Source organism: Vipera ursinii, assembly GCF_947247035.1.
Source record: "Vipera ursinii genome assembly, chromosome: 5".
In the NCBI taxonomy this organism is placed as follows: Eukaryota; Metazoa; Chordata; class Lepidosauria; order Squamata; family Viperidae; genus Vipera; species Vipera ursinii.
In genome coordinates this window covers 74,941,442-74,962,332 of record NC_139518.1, presented here as the reverse complement: position 1 = coordinate 74,962,332, position 20,891 = coordinate 74,941,442, and the positions used below count along the sequence as shown (strand labels likewise).

Genomic DNA, 20,891 nt, shown 5'->3' with positions numbered 1-20,891 from the left:
TGCCAATTCAAAACATGTTTTTCAAAATGCTTCTTGATGAAAAGGAATTTTCATATCTAAAAGGATCCATGTCTAATGGATTAATGTTTGGATCTATGGCTGCTGGATGAATGTTTTTTGGGGGGGGATTTTACTTAATTACTGATATTTATCTCATGGAATTCCTTTTCCTTCCCCCCTCTCCCAATCTTTCCCAGTTTAACTTTAATCCATATTCATAAAAGAGAATTATTTTTGTATCAAAACATTTTGAATTTAATAACATTAAATATGAATTTATTTTTTTAAATGGCATTTTAATCTAAAACTTAATTTAAATGCTTAGTTACAAGTTAACATATAAGTGCTTTGGTGATCAAACATTTCACATTTTATATAAAAGGATATTCATGAAAAACTTTATGAAACAGTTGCCTCTGCAGTTTAGCAATCTGTACATATTGCTGTTTTTCTTTAATATGCATACAGCATTTCAAAGAACAAAGTTGCTTTTACTATGCTCTAGTCAGCCAGTGGATTTCTTCTTGCTGTGTTGAACAGAATCCAGATCACTAGCGTCAATGTATATTTCGGTCCTTATTGCACTTCTAAGTACTATTATTTAACAAATATGCCTGTGGTACAGAGATTAACAGCAGGAAACACGGTATATTTTGTTTTTCCCACTTATAGTGGGAATATAGTCTTTGTTAATCTTCAAAAGAATTTAGCCAGAAAACCATGGAATACAGTTTTGATAAATGGCTGTAAAATCTTTCTTATCCTAGGAGAGAGGGAAATACAGAGGTGAATTATATAGGTTGGTTTTCTGAACTATTCTGGCTGAAAATAATGGCTGGAAGGTTTTCCTGTGTATCCAATCCTTCCCATTTATTCCCTCCGTCTAATCTCAATTAAGAGGATAGTGTTAGACTTGCTTACAGTTTATATAATATACATACTATCTTTTCTTGATAAAATTAGCTGCCACAAGGATTTATATTAGATTGTGCTTTAAGATACTAGTATATTATTTATACAGAAAATCCAGCTGAAGTAAATACACTTGAAGACAAACTGGGACACAAGGAAGGCACCGTAGTTTTCTAGAAAAAAGTGCAGCAACAACCTAATGGATCTTACTGATAACATTCTCCATTACGTGTTACCGCTTTCAATTAAATCACATACATTGTCCTTGATCAAGACAAGGAAAGTAGTCTTCAGTCTTGAAGAGATCAAGAGGCACATACAGAGCTTGATCCTGCCTTGATGATGATTTATTTAAAAAAGATGGCACGTTGATTGTGTACGATATTTTTTTTAACGTATTTGGAAAATTTCCAAGGTCAAATTCTGCCTTTATGATCTGTTCCTCCATTCCAGCCACATTACTACCGATCCTTTTTACAAACGCCTCTAGTTTGTCAATCTTTCTATAGAGCTTCTTCATTTCCATTGCCTTTGCATGAATATGTGGCACACTTTCATTAATTACTTGAGAAGAATCACTTCTAATCACGTCCAGCATTCCCACAAACTCATCTACCCTGATCAATAAATCTTCAAGACTCTTGTCTAAAGTTCCGATCTGCCCGGCTGAGGTGACGTTCTCAAGCGGCGAGGGGAGCAGGTAGGAGGCGTAGTCAGCCGCCGCCGCCGCCGCCACGGCCAGTAGAAACTCCCCGCCCAAGGCATCGCCTTGCGCCGAGTGCTCGTCGCCGATGCCGGAGGCGCTGCTGTGACTCTGCGAGACGTGGCCGCTATCAGCGCTCGAGGACGAGGAAGACGAGGAAGACGAGGAGGAGGAATGAGGCGGCGGCGGCTCCTCCGGGACGCTGGCAGAAGGGGCCACGGCCTCCTGCGCCATCTCCTGCGCCCAGCCCGGAATCGCCCCATTAAATATGAATTTATTGATTAAATGGGACACGTATAAATGTACATTTGCCTCGATTTTTTTAAAGTTATTTTAAATCTCACATGGATAATTTGTCTTTGTTTTATTTTACATTTGAAGGAATAATGTATAAAGAAACAGATATTTCTCTATTAACTATGGCACAATATGGTACAATATAGAATTATGTCCTGCAATTTTCATTCAAGAAAATGAATCTCTTTGGAAAATAAAAAATTACACTTTAATAGTTTAGGACTAAGTCCTCTTTAGGCCAAACACAGATAATGATAAAATATTTTTGATCACTTTTGCTAATATTGTAACTTTTGACTAGTTGCTACATTTTTTGATCAAATGTATTTAACTGATGCTGAGGTTAAAGCTATATGATTGTGCCTATATGATTTTTTTAAGTAAGAAATTCCTTCCTTCCTTCCTTCCTTCCTTCCTTCCTTCCTTCCTTCCTTCCTTCCTTCCTTCCTTCCTTCCTTCCTTCCTTCCTCCCTTCCCTTCCCTTCCCTTCCCTTCCCTTCCCTTCCCTTCCCTTCCCTTCCCTTCCCTTCCCTTCTTCCCTTCCCTTCTCTGTCTCTGTCTCTGTCTCTGTCTCTGTCTCTGTCTCTGTCTCTGTCTCTGTCTCTCTCTCTCTCTCTCTCTCTCTCTCTCTCTCTCTGTCTCTCTCTCTCTCTTTCTCCAGGTGGCAAACATAATACTTGTTCCTCTTATTGTCTCCAAAACAACAGCCCTGGACTGAGAGAAAGAATGTCTGGCTCAAAAGCATCCAGCTGTTTTTCATGTCTAAGGCACAACTAGAACTCATAGTCCTGATTTTAGCCTGGTGTCTTAACCTCCAGATTAAACGAACTAGGGTATATAATTATCCATCAAAATAAGCAGAGCAAAGCAGATGATTTGAAAATTTGGAAATCCTTCAGGAAATCTAATCCAGAAATATTGTTCATCACATCTAATGATATAGTCCCAAGAAGCTTTTTCCTGAGGCGCCATTTGCATATTGAAAACAGAAATATATAATTGTTTAAAGACAGGTTTCCCCAGTCTTTAATTACAGTAATCTTTGTTTCATTGGAGGCAGTTAGTTAACATTTTATAACGAATGGAATAAATTCAAATTCATTTTTCATTACTTCAGGCATGTCAAACCTGCAACGTCATGTGAAATTGTGCAACGTATCACGACTTTTTCCCCATTGCTGGCAATGGGGTGGGTGCGGTTTTGGTGTGACACATCTGGCCTGCGGGCCGGCAGTTTGACATGCCTGCATTAATTATATAATCTGACCTTGATTTGCTACTGGAAAAAAGGTGAAAAAGGTGAAGTTAGGAAGATTTATCATTATGGAGCTTTCTGGAAGATTATTAGTGATTGTATCTATATTTTTTGGAATTAAAACCTCACATAAATGTCAACCTAAATCCAATCATTGAAAAAGTAGAAGTGGCTGATGCTGGGATAATTGGAAACAAACATTTTACATCTCTAGTACAATGGTTGGCTTATTATGCCGTACACAAGAATTTGGTTTGAGGCTCCTGTGCATTTTGTATGCTAAGGGTATAAGGTCATATCACAATGCTTCAGTGGCCGGTGCTCATCTCCGTTTCAAAGCTGAAGAGCCAGCGCTGGTCCGAGGACGTCTCCGTGGTCATGTGGCCGGCATGACTAGACGCCAAAGGCGCACGGAACGCTGTTACCTTCCCACCGTAGTGGTCCCTATTTTTCTACTTGCATTTTTATGTGCTTTTGAACTGCTAGGTTTGCAGAAGCTGATTGTGTAAGTATCCATAAATCTGCTTAATAGATATGTATCTTTCTCCATTAGTAATTACTCCATTGTCCTATAGATGTTTCACCATGTGGATGCTGATGGCTATGATAACCACACAAGGAAATTTGAGTTCAGAAGAGGCGAATGGCAAAACATTTATGAATCCTGAAACATTTATGAATATAGTAAGTTGAACGCTTAGAATATTAATCAGTACTCATCCTACCATGTTAGACAGGATGGGCCTGCTCCTACTCCCTTGTCTTAAACATTGTCGCTGTCAAGTTTGAATCACATTTATGCTGTTGCGACCATTATTGCTTCTCTGGTTGCCAACATGCTTGGACGGAGGGAAGGGGGAACTGGAATGCAGGCTCCAGATATCAAGAAGTCAGCCTATGGGAACCAAGGACACTTCACTAAGTGTCTGTCTAATCCCAAGACATGTTCTCATAACAATATTGTAACACCCAATTGGACAATGTGACCTGCACGAATGGGAAGAGGAAATATTCTATACTTTTACTATATGGTTGGGGGAGGGGGTATTTAATCATACCTGTTTTTGCTTTCATACATGCCAAAATGATGCACTCAATATTAAATTTTGCATTAAAAGATCGGATCATCTCAAGAGTGCTTGCTTGGTTGGGCTCATTAGTCAGGATCTTGACAGTTACTTATGGGATCTAGGAAGTGTGCCTTTTCTGTGGCAGCCTCTGCCCTATGGAATGCTCTTCTCCCAGAAATCTGGCAATCTTCTACCCTCCTAGCCTTTTGAACACATTGAAAACCTGGCTTTTTCCCCAAGTGAGAAGCCCGCTAGTCCAGAACATCAAGATAACAGATGCCTCCCTAACTCACTCAATTATAAGAGAGAGAAGAAGGTCCACCATAATCAGATTGACAAGATTCTTTTATTAGGGTGATTCTCAACAACAATAATTCCAGCTTTCCCGTTGAGTTGATTTATTCAACTGATCAAATTAGTGGGACTGACACAAAATGAAGCACCATGCTCCCAAGTGAGTGGATGTAGGTTTAAACTTTTAAATGATTCACATATTAGCAAACCAAATAAATACTTTATTAGAGAAAAAAGGAGATGTGAGAATACTTTGTTAACCAATTCAATGCAGTTTAAAGGTTGAAATTTTCATTATCAGTTGCATCTACAAATAAGATGACATGGAGCTTGCATGCAAGATCATCTTAAATCTTCTGCTTCATGTTAAATATTCTTGGTTAAGCATAGTCTTATTGTCTGAGGAGTTAGCAATACTTGAGTGCTTCTGGGCCTTGAAGTTAATCCAGGTTTGGAGGGCAAATTACTAGGCAGACTAAGAAGTCATAAAGCATCTCAGAAGAAGGCAACAACAAATTTCTTCTTAAAGGAGCCTTGGTGGAGCAGTGGGTTAATGCCTCCTTAAGTAACACCAGCTGCCTGCAATTAGTGCAGGTTCGAGTCCCACCAGGCTCAAGGTTGACTCAGCCTTCCATCCTTCCGAGGTAGGTAAAATGAGGACCCAGATTGTTGGGGGCAATAAGCTGACTTTGTAAAAATGCCACTGGTGGGGGGGGGGCAAAAGCCCTAATAAGCAGACATATACATAGAATGAAGGCTATTGCTAAGCACATTTATTTATTTTTTTATTTATTTTAATCTCATTTATATCCCGCCCTTCTCCAAAGACTCAGGGCGGCTTACAATTTAAGCACAAACCAATGTGCTTAACACATTGATTTGTGCTTCTTAGATTGTAAGCCGCCCTGAGTCTTTGGAGAAGGGCGGGATATAAATGGGATTTAAAAAAAAATTGCTGCCCGGATTGTATGTAGGGTATGGCCAAAAAAGTCAAGAAGGCAGTCGCAACAGTGGTTCAACATCTGCTATGCAAGATACATAAAAAAACAAATTTGATCACAGTTGTGGCCACCACCTTGACTTTTTACCCCAGACTATTTTACCCTAAGTGTTGACAAGAAAATTCTATACATCCATAAATTCACCAGCAGTTGATCTTGACTCAATAACATCTGCACTTTTTAAATTTTTTAATTTAATTTAATTCATTACAACAAAATCTATTCTACATTATTGATTTGTCTTTCAATCTTTACAGAGCGAGAGAATCAGATATTGGGGATATTGTTGTGAAGAATATGAGGTCGTTACAGAAGATGGCTATTACCTAAGTGTGAACAGAATTCCGGGAGGTAAAAAAAAAAGCAGAAACAGAAATATAGGGTCTGAGTACTTCTTGGGAAACAAACAGGACAGTGGTGTTTATTCACATCAAACCCGCCCCCCCCCATGCATGCCTTGAAGAAAAACAGTATCAAAATGTCACTTCCCATCCAACACGGTTTTATGCAATTCTGATTCTATGAACCTTATTATTTAGAATCTGACTTAAGAAGTTGTTTCTTTTTCAGGCAATAAGTCTGCTATATTATTAATGCATGGTTTAATTATGGAAGGTAGTGTGTGGATATCAAATTTACCACACCAGAGCCTGGGCTTCATATTAGCAGATGCTGGGTATGATGTATGGATTGGAAATATCAGAGGAAACTCCTGGTCTAGAAGACACAAGCATCTGTCAGTTAACGAAACAGAATTTTGGAATTTCAGGTTAGTATTTAATGTAGCTCTTACTCAAGCTGGTTATCAGTCAATTGGTTATTCAACCAATTAATCAATTCAACGGTCAGTTAAAGAATGTCAAGCGCAAGAAATCAGGAATTCAGGCAGTTCAAATAATTATAGGCTTATTGCATGCTAAAGCTCTCTAAGAGAATCTGAATTACCCTGGCAGTCAAAACAAATAGGCGGTAGATAAGAGTCAATGAAAATCAGGGTGGGGTGGACTTAGATCTCTTCTGGGCGCTGATGATGGGTTGGAGCCTTCCCTTGGGCTCAGCCTAGTTGTCTCCTACAATAAATCTATTGAGACATGAAAGGACCGTTTCTACAAGAAACTGTCCTTTTCTGACCTAGTGCCTGCTTTCCATTAGTTTTCCAAAAAGGCAGGCCAGTTTCTAGTTGGCCTGTGGAATTTACAGCAAGATACTGAGTAATCCCCCCCAAAATTCATATTGGTATTTAATGGCATGTGGAACAAAACATTGTGTGATACCATAAGGGAGGGTTCCCATCTTAATTCCTGGATTTGGGCTAACAGGACACAATACCAAACGTCATACTCTATGTCTAATCCCATTCAAACGTTCTATGATCAGTTGTGTTGAAATCTCTTGAAAGGTCCAGGACACCTTCGTTTTCTAGTGTTAGGTAACTGTATCACTACCATGTCCCAGGCAAAAGCTTATTGAATATGGAACCAGATCATTGGTAGTATTCTGGATGATTGCCATCTTCTTAGTCAATAATTCCAGGCAATACATTTTTGAAATTGGACAGATTTGCTGATTCTAAGGGATAATTTTATGTAGGGACCTTAACTGCTCCCTTGGCCATCAAGAAACAAGCATTTGTAATCTTCAATATACTCTTGCTTGTTTCCATGGCTGACATCAATGAAGCAGTGACAAGCTTTTGGGTTGAACGGTATGGTATAGAAAACTAGATCATGTCCATTCAGCCCAAAAGTTCTTCACTGCTTCATTCATCCTTTTCAATGGGTTAATCATGGTTTAATCAGATAGGAGAAACAAGAGTCAAGGAAGCCTGTAAATCTTCTTACATTCTGTTACATACTATTGCGATTGCTAATTTATAGTTCTATTCAAACTTGTTTTGTTCAGTTAGCAATTAGCTGACCTAAAAAGCATTTCTATCTCCTCTTTATCCAGATTGATTTGTTGTTTGCATATTCTGTTGGTTAAATATACTAGTTAATGATTTGCAAGGGGGACAGCCGTAGAATATGATTGGATGCATTGATAGATAGTTTTTCTCCAAGATGATCTGTGTTCTGGCTGGTCATTCAAGTCTCCCAAGAAGCACCAATTGCTGCTGTAATTGCATTTCATCTCTTTCTTTCCACCTTTCCCAGAATTAAAGACTTCTCCAGATCTTTGCATATGTGTCCAAAATAATATACTTTAAGTCTGTGCCTCAGGGGAGAACTCTGAGTTGAGAGTTATATTTATATTTTACACAGCATCTTTACATTTGCAGTTTCCATGAAATGGGCATTTATGATCTTACTGCCATGACAGAGTTTATTCTACAGAAAACTGGACAGCAGAAAATTTTTTATGCTGGTCATGCTTTAGGATCCACAATAGGTAGGTTGATGATTTGCCATTCCTTTTTACAGGAAGGTTTTCCTGCTTTTGGTGATACCTGTAAAATCAGTAACCAATTTCAGAGAAAAACTTGTTGCCAGATATATACTATCCTCTAAATTGGTGTCAGAGATATTGATCCAGTGTTGAAATTACTTCTGGCTGCTTGAAGAATGGAGATGCCATCCTAGCAATAACCAAATTGTTTAACTATCAGTACCACATATGTGCATTTTTCCCATCCTGAGCTGTCTAGAGTTTTATGCTCTAGAGCAGGGGTTTTCAAACTTGGCCCTTTTATGACTTGTGGACTTCAACTCAGGCCCGGGTATAGCACAGAGACGGCATTGGTCGCACTGGTGAATGATCTCTGGCGGGCCCGAGATAGGGGTTATTCCTCTGTCCTGGTCCTATTAGATCTCTCAGCAGCTTTTGATACCATCGACCATGGTATCTTGCTGCGACGTCTTAGGGGGTTGGGAGTGGGAGGCACCGTTTTATGGTGGTTCTCCTCCTACCTCTCGGGCCGTTCGCAGACGGTGTTGGCAGGGGGGCGGAGGTCAACCCCTAGGCCCCTTAGCTGTGGGGTGCCTCAGGGATCGGTACTCTCGCCTCTCCTGTTCAACATCTATATGAAGCCGCTGGGTGAGACCATCCGTGGCTTCGGGGTGAGGTATCATCAATATGCTGATGATACCCAGCTTTTCATCTCCACCCCGAACCAACCCAGTGATGCCCTCAATGTGATGTCTCGTTGCCTGGAAGCGGTACAGATTTGGATGGGGAAGAACAGGCTCCGGCTCAACCCGGCCAAGACTGAGTGGCTTTACGTACCGGCATCTCGTTTAGTCCAAGAGGTTCCATCTTTGGTTATGGGAGGAGAGATGTTACCTCCCGTTGATAGGGCATGCAATCTAGGCATCCTTCTGGATTCACGACTCAGTTTTGAAGATCATATTGGAGTCGTGGCCAGGGGGGCATTTGCCCAGGTTCACCTGGTACGCCAGTTGCGCCCCTTTCTGGACCGAGATGCCCTACGTACAGTCACCCATGCACTCGTTACCTCCCGTATAGATTACTGCAATGCTCTCTACATGGGGCCACCCTTGGAGACCACCCGGAGGCTTCAGCTGGTGCAGAATACAGCCACGCGGGTAGTGATGGGAGCACTCTGATACTCCCATATTACACTCCTCCTGCGTGAGCTGCATTGGTTACCGGTTGTCCTCCAGGTAAGATTTAAGGTGCTGGTACTTACCTTTAAAGCCCTACATGGCTTAGGCCTGGAATACTTGCAGGACCATCTGCTGCCGGGAATGACTTCCCATCGCCCAGTGCGCTCACACAGAGAAGGCCTCCTCGGGGTACCATCGGCTAGACAATGTCGGCTGGTGACCCCCAGGGGGAGGGCCTTCTCTGTGAGAGCGCCAGCTCTATGGAACCAGCTCCCCCCTGAGCTTCGGATGGCTCCAGATCTCCAGTCCTTTCGCCGCGGCCTCAAAACACTCCTCTTCCATCAGGCTGACCTGGACTGACAGGGATTTTAATTACGTTTTTAATTTTTAACTTATTTTAATTTTAATTTATTCTACAGGGGCCATTAATTTAATTTTCTTTTAACTTCTGTATTATTGTATTTTATTGTTGTTAGCCGCCCTGAGTCCTTCGGGAGATAGGGCGGCATATAAGTTCCAATAATAAATAAATAACTCCCAGAATTCCTCAGCCAGGCAGTTTGGCTGAGGAATTCTGGGAGCTGAAGTCCACAAGTCATAAAAGGGCCAAGTTTGAAGACCCCTGCTCTAGAGCATAAAACATAAAAGTTCATTTTTTCCCCCTGAGAAAAGAGCCAACCCCTTGTTGATAGATTTTATTTGATTCTTTCCTCTTTCCTGACTTTTTCTCCAAATAACTCATGATGACTATGTCTTTGCCCAGCCAGTACCATTTTTAATTCATGGTTGTTAATCCCACAGTATCTGTCAACATTTAGAAAATTATTTTTACTAAAGCCAGCAGGAATCCCTGTTTAGATCATGTCACACTTCTGATGACATCAAAGTCAGAATGAAAAGTTGAAGTCTCCTTCCCTATCCTCATTGACTCCCGAGATGAATTCCTGAATTGAGGGTAGAAGGAGTAATGTATGAATAATTCATGTTATATATGAATGAGTTAAACATATATTCTAATGGCACATATGAGGTCAGACACGAGAGGTTTCTATGAGGTGATATGATGGGGTTACAAAAACAATAGTGTGAAATAACAAAGAAAGTATTTCATGGACATAGTTATTTTCAAGAAAGTTAATTTTGTGAACTTATCTTGGCTTTCCAGAGTCTATGCTCATCTCCTGCTATCTTTTCCCAGGTTTACCAATATTCCTTGGCTTTCTACGTATTTTCACAGCTGAGCCTGCACTATTTATGGTTTCCCAATTACATAGGAAAGAAATCCAGGCAGGGAGATGTTTTGCCATAACCAATGCCTTATTTTTCTCCTCCATTTAGGAGAATATGAAGTTCAGTGAATAATCTTAGCTATTGCCTTTTAGCACAGGTCAGAGTATTATTGTGAAGTTAAAACCACCCTGTGTTCCCTCTAAAAACAATTAAAAATATGGTATAAACATATAAGCAATGGTCAATTCATAACCTAAGTTGTTGACATCAACCTAGGTAGCTGATGGTTTCAACCATAAATAACTCTATAAAAAACTTAATTGTTATCTTTGACATATTACATGAGGTAGTCCTATGAAGTCTACATGCAGGGTTCAATGGCACTTTTTCTATTTTTTCCTGGAAATACAGAATTACTTTTCTCTGCATTTAAAAAGGTGCTAAAATAAAAAATGTTTTGTGTTTTCCCAGCTTATGTTGCACTTTCTGCCCGCCCACACCTGGCTGAGAAAATAAAACTATTTTTTTCCTTGGGTCCTGCATACACATTTCAGAAAGCCATAAGTCCCATATTACAAATACTACGTTTGCCAGAAGTGTTAATCAAGGTATGCACATTAAAGCTGAACCTGTTGGCAAAGCCTCGGAATTCTTCACTAGGGACATGAGGTTAGGAAAGACTTTCAAGAGCAGAAATTGAGTTCTTATCACTTTGTTGACATTTATAGTTTTAGATATCTTTCCACTGTTGTAATTTTATATATGAAGGGACGTGGCGGCTCAGTGGGTTAGGACACTGAGCTTGTTGATCAGAAGGTCGGCAGTTAGGCGGGTCGAATCCTGAGTGCCGCATAACAGAGTGAGCGCCTGTTACTCGTCCCAGCTTCTGCCAACCTAGCAGTTCGAAAGCACGTAAAAATGCAAGTAGAAAAATAGGGACCACTACGGCGGGAAGGTAACAGTGTTCCATGCGCCTTTGGTGTCTAGTCATGCCGGCCACATGACCATGGAGACGTCCTCGGACAAGCACTGGCTCTTCAGCTTTGAAACGGAGATGAGCACCGGCCCCTAGAGTCAGAAACGACTAGCACGCATGTGCGGGGGAACCTTTACCTTTACTAATTTTATATATAATTTAGATTTCATATAATTTTAGTGTTTACATTATAATTTCATATAATTTCATATGCTGGATTTCAGTTATTAGATGCTAGTTAGGTTATTTTATAAATGTATTTTAACTCTGTCTTAAATTTTAATACAATAGAGGTTGTCCTCAACATGACCAAAATTAATCTCCAAATTTTGGCTACTAAGCAAGATAGTTGTTAAATGAGTTTTGTCCCATTTTACAACCTTTCTTGCTGCATTTGTTAAGTGAATCACTGCACTATGTCCACCCTCAGCCATGTAGACTTACTGGTTGATTTCAGCTTGTTGGGAAACATGGAAACAGGAAAAGTGGGATCCCAAAGATGCTTTTCATGAGGCAACTGGACTGTCTTGTTTTTCTTTGAAGACATTTTGCTTCTCATCCAAGAAGCTTCTTCAGCTCTAACTGGATGGTGGGGAATGGAAGGATTTATATTCCATTCTCCACCATCCAGTCAGAGCTGAAGAAGCTTCTTGGCTGAGAAGTGAAACATCTTCAAAGAAAAAAAAGAAAGTCCAGTTGCCTCGCGAAAATCATATTTGGGATAACTATGACCTGGATGACTGAGAATCTCAGTAGACAGGAAAGATGGGATATAATTTAAACAAATAAATAAGCAAGAATTTATTTGACTCATTATATAATGATTGCCATGCTTTGATCTAGAATAGCAAGTACCCATTTGTTTACAGTCTTCTCCCAAAATGTGCATTTTAATATATGGACCTGGAACTAGAATAACACAATAAGAGAATTGGAAGGGACCTTGGAGGTATTCTATTCCAACCTCCTGCTCAAGCAGGAAATCCTGGTCCATTTCAGACAAACTGTTATCCAATCTCTTCTTAAAAATTTCTAGTGTTGGAACACCCACCACTTCAGGAGCCAAGCCATTCCTCTGATTAATTGTTCTAATTGTCAGGAAATTTCTCTTCAGTTCTAGGTTAGTTCTCTCCTTGATTAGTTTCCATCCATTGCTTCTTTTTTTGCCTTCAGCATGAGAGCCAGTTTGATATAGTGGTTAAGGCACCAAAGTGGAAACTGAGAGATATTTGTTGTAATTCTGCCTCAGGCTCAAAGACAGCTGGTAACCTTGGGCCAGTCCCTCTTTCTCGGTCCTGGAAAGGAGGCAATGGCAATCTACTTGCAAAATCTTGCCAGGAAAACTGCAGGTTCTTCTCCAAGTCAAAATTGACTTTAAGGAACAATAACAGAAACCACTAGAATTGCCAGTGGGAGATTTTTATCCTACAATCTTGTGGGATATAAATTCCAGACTTTGAAAGGAGATGAAAAATTTAAGAGATTTGCAAAACTGTAATGAACACTGCACTGCATTATGTGGCTTAATCTAGAGTAGGCGTACCAGGTTTTATAATACAGACCCAATACTAATCTTTAATTACCTGTATTAATAAGAAGAAAGAAAGAAAGAAGAAAGAACAACTTTCAGAGCTGCCTCATTTTGGCACTGGCAGTAATATTTGTAAACTTTGCAATGCAAATTCCTCTCTGCAGTTTTTAGAAAGATACTCTGACTTTATTCTAAGGTCCAGGAGCATTTGAAAGCATCAGGGGGTTAAAGTTTGTGTCCAGTGTCCAGTTTTATTGTCTGATCTACTTGGGCACTAGATTCTGTTTTTGACCTCGTGCACATAATACCCCTCTTGAAATTTGCTTTTAACATGAGAAACCTTTATTTATATTAGGTTTATTTATTATAAAGACCACACAAAACTGTTTTATTATGCAAAATTAAATTCCTGTCTTGTTCCTCTGCCTTCCTATTACTGTAAGTTTACAACTATTTCTATTCTTATTTACTCCTTAATTTCTATCTCTAGGTTCTATTTCTATGTTCCCATTTCTATATTTGTAGCCCTGAATTTTCGTATTGTAACTATTTCTTAGTCCTTTAAAGGAGACGTTTCCAACCTGTGGCCCTCATGCCGCATACCGTCCGGGACAGCTAGTAAAGCAGCCTCACAAAATTGTAAACTTTAAACCTTATTATGTGCAAAAGAGCCGTGGTGGGTGCAGTGATCAGAATGCAATATTGCAGGCTAATTCTGCTGACTGCCAGCAGTTCGATTCTTACCAGCTCAAGGTTGACTCAGCCTTCTGAGATCAGTAAAACGAAGACTCAGCTAGTTGGGGCCAATATGCTGACTCTGTAATCCTCTTAGAGAGGACTGTAAAGCACTAAAAGCGGTATGTAAGTCTAAGTGCTATTGATATACTGTATATTAACTATATTATATACAGTATTTTATATGTGGCCCTTTTTACTCCATGTAGCCCAGGCAAGCAAAAAAGTTGGGCATTGTCTTTTAAAAAACTTTTCTTTTCCCTTCACCCTGGAAGTGAGTTTACTCTTCCATAATTTCTAAAATATATAAAATTCATATTTTCTATATTTTCTATATTTTATAGAAAATTCATTTTTTTAAAAAAAGAAACTAAAGAGCAAATTCTTTTATAAATCTGAAAATTGTACAAATACAGGTGAAACTTGAAAAATTAGAACATCGTGCAAAAGTTCATTTATTTCAGTAATGCAACTTAAAAGGGGAAACTAATATATGACATAGACTCATTATATGCAAAGCAAGATAGTTCAAGCTGTGATTTGTCATAATTGTGATGATTATGGCGTACAGCTCATGAAAACCCCAAATCCACAATCTCAGAAAATTAGAATATTACATGCAATCAATAAAACAAGGAGTGTACATAGAACAATATCGGATCTCTGAAAAGTATAAGCATGCATATGTACTCAATACTTGGTTTGGGCCCCTTTTGCAGCAATTACTGCCTCAATGCAGCGTGGCATAGAAGCTATCAGCCTGTGGCACTGCTGAGGTGTTATGGAAGACGAGGATGCTTCAATAGCAGCCTTCAGCTCTTCTGCATTGTTCAGTCTCATGTCTCTAAACTTTCTCTTGGCAATGCCCCATAGATTGTCTATGGGATTCAGGTCAGGCGAGTTTGCTGACCAATCAAGCACAGTAATTCCATGGTCATTGAACCAGGTTTTGGTGCTTTTGGCAGTGTGGGCAGGTGCCAAGTCCTGCTGGAAAATGAAGTCAGCATCCCCATAAAGCTCGTCTGCAGAAGGAAGCATGAAGTGCTCCAAAATCTCCTGGTAGACGGCTGCATTGACCCTGGACTTAATGAAGCACAGTGGACCAACACCAGCAGATGACATGGCTCCCCAAATCAACACAGACTGTGGAAACTTCACACTGGACTTCAAGCATCTTGCAGTATGTGCCTCTCCATTCTTCCTCCTTGGGTCTGGGTCCTTGGTTTCCAAATGAGATGCAAAAGTTGCTCTCATCAGAAAAGAGGACTTTGGACCACTGAGCAACAGACCAGGTCTGTTTTTCTTTAGCCCAGGTAAGATGCTTCTGACGTTGTTTGTTGTTCAGGAGCGGCTTGACAAGAGGAATACGACATTTGAAGCCCATGTCCAGGATCCGTCTGTGTGTGGTGGCTCTTGATGCGCTGACTCCAGCCTCTGAAAGTCCCCAACACTTTTGAATGGCCTTTTCCTGACAATCCTCTCCAGGCTGCAGTCATCCCTGCTGCTTGTGCACCTTTTTCTTCCACACTTTTCCCTTCCACATAACTTTCTATTAATGTGCTTTGATACAGCACTTTGGGAACATCCAACTTCTTTTGCAATTACCTTTTGAGGCTTTTCCTCCTTATGGAGGGTGTCAATGATGGTTTTCTGCACAACTGTCAGGTCAGCAGTCTTCCCCATGATTGTGATTCCTACTGAACCAGACTGAGAGACCATTTAAAGGCTCAGGGACCCTTTGCAGGTGTTAAGGCTTAATTAGCTGATTAGAGTGGGACACTTTGAGCTTAGAATATTGCACCTTTTCACAATATTCTAATTTACTGAGAGTGTGGATTTGGGGTTTTCATGAGCTGTAAGCCATAATCATCACAATTATGACAAATCAGGGCTTGAACTATCTTGCTTTGCATGTAATGAGTCTATCTCATTTACTGTTGTTAGCTGCGAAGTCGTGTCCGATCCATCGCGACCCTATGGACAATGTTCCTCCAGGCCTTCCTGTCCTCTACCATCTTCTGGAGTCCATTTAAGCTCACACCTATTGCTTCAGTGACTCCATCCAGCCACCTCATTCTCTGTCGTCCCGTTCTTCTCTTGCTCTCAATCTTTCCCAGCATTAGGCTCTTCTCCAGTGAGTCCTTCCTTCTCATTAGGTGGCCAAAGTATTTGAGTTTCAATCTGGCCTTCTAAAGAGCAGTCAGGGTTGATCTCCTATAGGACTGACCGGTTTGAACGCCTTGCAGTCCAAGGGACTCGCAGGAGTCTTCTCCAGCACCATAGCTCAAAGGCCTCAATTCTTTGGTGCTCGGCCTTTCTTATGGTCCAACTTTCACTGCCATACATTGCAACTGGGAAGACCATAGCCTTGACTATACGCACTTTTGTTGACAGGGTGATGTCTCTGTTTTTTAGTGTGCTGTCTAGATTTGCCATGGCTTTCCTCCTGAGGAGCAAGCGTCTTTTAATTTCTTGGCTACAGTCCCCATCTGCAGTGATCTTGGAGCCCAGGAAAATAAAATCTGTCACTACCTGATCTTTTCCAATCCTGTGGCCAATGTTGAGTTTTCCAAATTTGCTGGCAAATTGAGTGTAGCACTTTTACTGCATCGTCTTTTAAGATTTTGAATAGCTCAGCTGGAATACTGTCACCTCCACTAGCTTTGTTGTTGCTCAGCTTTTCTAAGGCCCACTTCACTTCACATTCTAGGATGTCTGGCTCGAGGTCAGTGACCACCTCATTGTGATTATCAGGGACGTTAAGCTCATTCTTGTATAGTTCTTCTGTGTAATTTTGCCACCTCTTCTTAATATCTTCTGCCTCTGTTAGGTCCCTGTCGTTTTGGTCCTTTATCATGCCCATTTTTGCATTAAACGTTCCCTTCATCTCTCCAATTTTCTTCAAAAGATCTCTGGTCCTCCCTATTCTATTGTTTTCTTCAATTTCTTTGCACTGTTCATTTAAGAAAGCATTCTTATCTCTTCTAGCTATTCTCTGGAATTCTGCATTCAGTTGGGCATATCTTTCTTTTTCTCCCTTGCCTTTCGCTTCCCTCCTTTCCTCAGCTATTTGCAAAGCTTCCTCAGACAGCCATTTTGCTTTCTTGCATTTCTTTTTCTTTGGGATGGTTTTGGATGCTACCTGTTGTACAATGTTGCAAACCTCTGTCCATAGTTCTTCAGGCACTCTGTCTATCAAATCTAATTCCTTAAATCTATTTGTCACCTCTACTGTATATTCAACAGGGATATGATTTAATTCATACCTGACTGGCCTAGCGCTTTTCCCTACTTTCTTCAGTTTAAGCCTAAACTTTGCAATGAGAAGCTCCTGGTCTGAGCCACAGTCAGCTCCTGGTCTTGTTTTTACTGACTGTATAGAGGTTCTCCATCTTTGGCTGCAGAGCACATAGTCAATCTGATTTCTGTGTCGACCGTCTGGTGATGTCCATGTGTAGAGCTGTCTCTTGGGTTGTTGGAAAAGAGTATTTGCTATGACCATCGTATTCTCTTGATAAAATTCTATCATTTTGTGCCCTGCTTCATTTTGTACTCCAAGGCCAAACTTGCCTGTTATTCTGGTTATCTTTTGGCTTCCTACTTTAGCATTCCAATCCCCCATGATGATAAGGACATCATTTTTTGGTGTTAGTTCTATAAGGTGCTGTAAAGCTTCATAGAACCGGTCAATTTCATCCTCTTCAGCACTGGTGGTTGGGGCATAGACTTGGACTACTGTGATATTGAATGGTTTGCCTTGGATCGAACTGAGATCATTCTGTCATTTTGAGGATTGTATCCCAGTATTGCTTTCCCTACTCTTTTATTGACTATGAAGGCTACTCCATTTCTTCTGAGGGATTCTTGCCCGCAGTAGTATACCTGATGGTCATCTGAATTAAATTCACCCATTCCTGTCCATTTTAGTTCGCTGATACCTAAGATGTTGATGTTCAGTCTTGTCATTTCTTGTTTGACCACGTCTCATATATTAGTTTCCCCTTTTAAGTTGCATTACTGAAATAAATGAACTTTTGCACGATATTCTAATTTTTCGAGTTTCACCTGTAATTGAAATGGGAAGAATCTCAAAAACATATTTACATAGCCTGGAGCTTTTCTCCCTTAAATTAAGGATTTTAGAATATTAAATTTCTTATTTTGCCAGTTTGTTTAAGAAGTCCATTGGAAAGATTCATGGAAATAAAGGATTCCTTGGTTTTGCAGTTCATATTTGGGAAGAAAGAATTGGTTCTGCTGAGTCCACGCCAGAGGAGAGGTCTGGCCCAACAATGTAGACAGCAACTGGTCGATAAACTCTGCAAACAAGGACTTTCTCTAATTAGTGGATTTAATCTGAAGAACTTAAATAAGGTATTTAAATGAGGTTTTTTCAAAATATTAAAGAAAATGAAGAATTTTCTAGAATGTTTTCATATAGTCAAAGATTGAAATAGTCCATAATAGTTAGCAGAACAAAATACATTTCCTAAAAGAATTTCCCACGTGATGTAAATTAGACACTGGCCGAAAAGTTGCAGGTTTGACAAATATGTCCAGGTTGGACTGGCCAAGGCTTAATAAACTTGTGAAATATTGTTGGAAAGAAGAAAAGTATACGGGAATTGTAGTTCTTGGGCAGCATCACACGGAACGTGTCTTGAGTCTTCTTTAATAAGGGACACCTTTGTGATCTCTTTCAGTTTCACAATTCTATGATTCTATAAATTTAATCCTAACCTGGAGGCTCAGTTTGCATTGGGAAAGTATGGCTTTGTGGATGTGTGGCACTTTTAATTCAGATTCTCAACAATATAGATATTTTTAACTGTTTCTGTGGCCTTAGTCTCTGGATGAAAACAAAATTAAAAAATAATGCCAACAGTGCTTATTGTCCTTTGGTGTGACATACTGAGGGAAAGATTGAAGGCAATAGAAGAAGGGGACGACAGAGAATGAGGTGGCTGGATGGAGTTACTGAAGCAGTAGGTGTAAGCTTAAATGAACTCCAGAAGATGGTAGAGGACAGGAAAGCCTGGAGGAACATTGTCCATAGCGTCGTGATGGGTCGGACACTACTTCGCAACTAACAACATCAACTGTGTAACAGTGTTTTGATGTTCCTTCTGTCTTTAAAACATATTGTATTCAAACACTAAAAGATACAGTAAATAGAAACTTTATGGATTATTTATGATAATTTATCATAATCTTCATATTTCATCTGGATATCTATTTCTCCCTCCTTCTCCTCCCTTCCCCTCCCTCCCTCCCTCCCTCCCTTTCTTTGTCTGTTGTGGGAAACTACTCAGTTATTAGCTCAAGATTAGCCTAGATGCTTCTCACCTTTTACACAGGTAGAGTTCACAGACATCTTTCGCAGTATAAAACACTTCTAAATAGTCTTTTATTTACTGTTTCTAGAGCCGTTCTGATGTGTATATTTCGCATTTCCCAGATTATACTTCTGTGAAACATGTAATCCACTTGAGCCAGGTAAGACTTATTTTGATGATTGAATTCAACAGACACTCTCATCTTTTAATAAAAACATTCCCATGGTCAGGTAAAAATAAGCATAAAGTTGTCTGTTGAGAACCACAATAAGAATAAGAAAAAAAACAACAACAAGGTAAGTAAATAATTAGGACAAATGCTGGTTAAATCAGTTCAGTAAATTCTTAATAGGATCTCAGTTTAACCTTTTTGACCCACCCATCTAACTCGTAGATATCCTTGGATGCATGTGGCTTAGGTGTCAAAGTCTGTACAAACATGGTTTTCTCATGATAACTACTTGGAAATGTGTTTTTGTAAAAAAATAAAACTTCAGAAAGGTCTTTGACGGTGTACAAAGTTCTGGGTCAGCCATTCCAGAATGCTTTGGAGTGAGTACCTGAATTTTTCATTGGCCATTTTGTAGTTAAGAAAGTAGAATTTATAAATTGATTTGTGAAAGATTTATGAAAAAATGCCCGCCATTTGGAAAGACACATGGTGTTGTATTTAAATTGAAGATCTTTACATACAGTAACATCTAGTTCTGGCTGTTTTTTTGCTGGCTGTATGACAGTAACTTCATGGAAGTTATAGAACAGTGAATTGTTTTGATGTCTTCTCATTGGAGTTAACTCCCCTTAGATGGTAACGAAATAAGATTGGATCATTTTGGTCTTTACACTTTATTATTGCTTTTATAACACAGAGAAAAATATAGTTACTTATGTCCCTCTTGTGTTTTCTTTCTTATTCCAGTTAATGAAAAGTGGGCTTTTCAGATATTTTGACTATGGTTTGAAGAATATAGACATGTATAACCAGGTAGGTTGTGCTGGATTTTGACAGTTCTTTAATGTAGGATTTTCTGGATTTTTCCATGGGAAAGAAGACAAATAATGAACATTTGACTCCTAAATCTAATATAATGATTACTTTCTGTCAAGCCACCAGATTACTCTGTAAAATACTTTTATCCTGGGTAGCTAAAATAAACTATAAGTACTGTAATTGAAAGTATTTTTGATTTGAAAACTTCCCATTGTTTTGCAAAATTCCATTAAGTAAAAAATGCCTGATATTTTGAGGAGCACCTGCTACATTTATCTGAGTTTTTGCATTTTGGTACAATCTATAGCAAAACAAGGAATGCACTGAAACAATCTATGACACTACCCCGATTCAGAATTTCTTTGGCTTCCCCTGGATACTTTTTGCATGGAAGAAGTCCTGTGGTGGAATTCCCATCGTTATATTGAATTTTGCTCTAAAAGAATTTCTAGTGCCATTTCTTTTCTCATGAAGTTTCCTTTCCTCAGACAACTCCACCATTCTACAAGATAGAAGCCATCACTGTGCCAGTTGCTATGTGGAGTGGAGCAAAAGATTGGGTTTGCCAGCCGATGGAAATTGCACAACTACGCTCTCGAACTACTAATCTTGTTTATAATAAGGACTTCCCTGATTGGACTCACTGGGATTTTATTTGGGGCATTGATGCTCACCAACGTGCATACAAGGAAATCCTTGGCCTAATGGAGAAATATCTATGAAGCCACCTGGTATAAAAATTCCATTGTCCTCATTATGCCTGTGGTAGTGCTAGACACTTAAGTGTTTTTTGTTTCCTGAGTTTATTTTGACTGTCTTTATTATTCAATTGATTTATGTTCAGATTTGCTTATCGTTCCATTTTATTTATGAACCATTGAGTGTTTCTTTCCTACTAAAGATTTAAGTTTATATCCTACTGATAGTTTAATTTAGATCCAATAAATCTGATCTGAACACTGGCATGTTAGCTTTATTTATCCGCCTACTGGATAGT

At 39.5% G+C, this 20,891-nt stretch overlaps 2 protein-coding genes across 2 annotated transcripts; one reads left to right on the top strand and one right to left on the bottom strand.

Moving 5' to 3' along the window:
- Nucleotides 1-285: 285 nt before the first annotated feature.
- LOC310640928 (biogenesis of lysosome-related organelles complex 1 subunit 4-like) lies at nt 286-1,849 on the bottom strand (the record flags this gene model as incomplete). Its single annotated transcript, XM_083363513.1, has 1 exon — nt 286-1,849. One exon carries the CDS (start codon nt 1,847-1,849, stop codon nt 1,163-1,165), a length of 687 nt encoding a protein of 228 aa, XP_083219639.1. The 3' UTR covers nt 286-1,162.
- Nucleotides 1,850-3,752: 1,903 nt separating this feature from the next.
- Nucleotides 3,753-20,616, top strand: LOC310640816 (lipase member M-like; the record flags this gene model as incomplete). The annotated part of the gene is made up of 8 exons (XM_083363332.1): nt 3,753-3,851; nt 5,790-5,883; nt 6,103-6,301; nt 7,811-7,920; nt 17,736-17,941; nt 18,992-19,063; nt 19,823-19,888; nt 20,383-20,616. 8 exons carry the CDS (start codon nt 3,753-3,755, stop codon nt 20,614-20,616), a joined length of 1,080 nt encoding a protein of 359 aa, XP_083219458.1.
- Nucleotides 20,617-20,891: the final 275 nt, after the last annotated feature.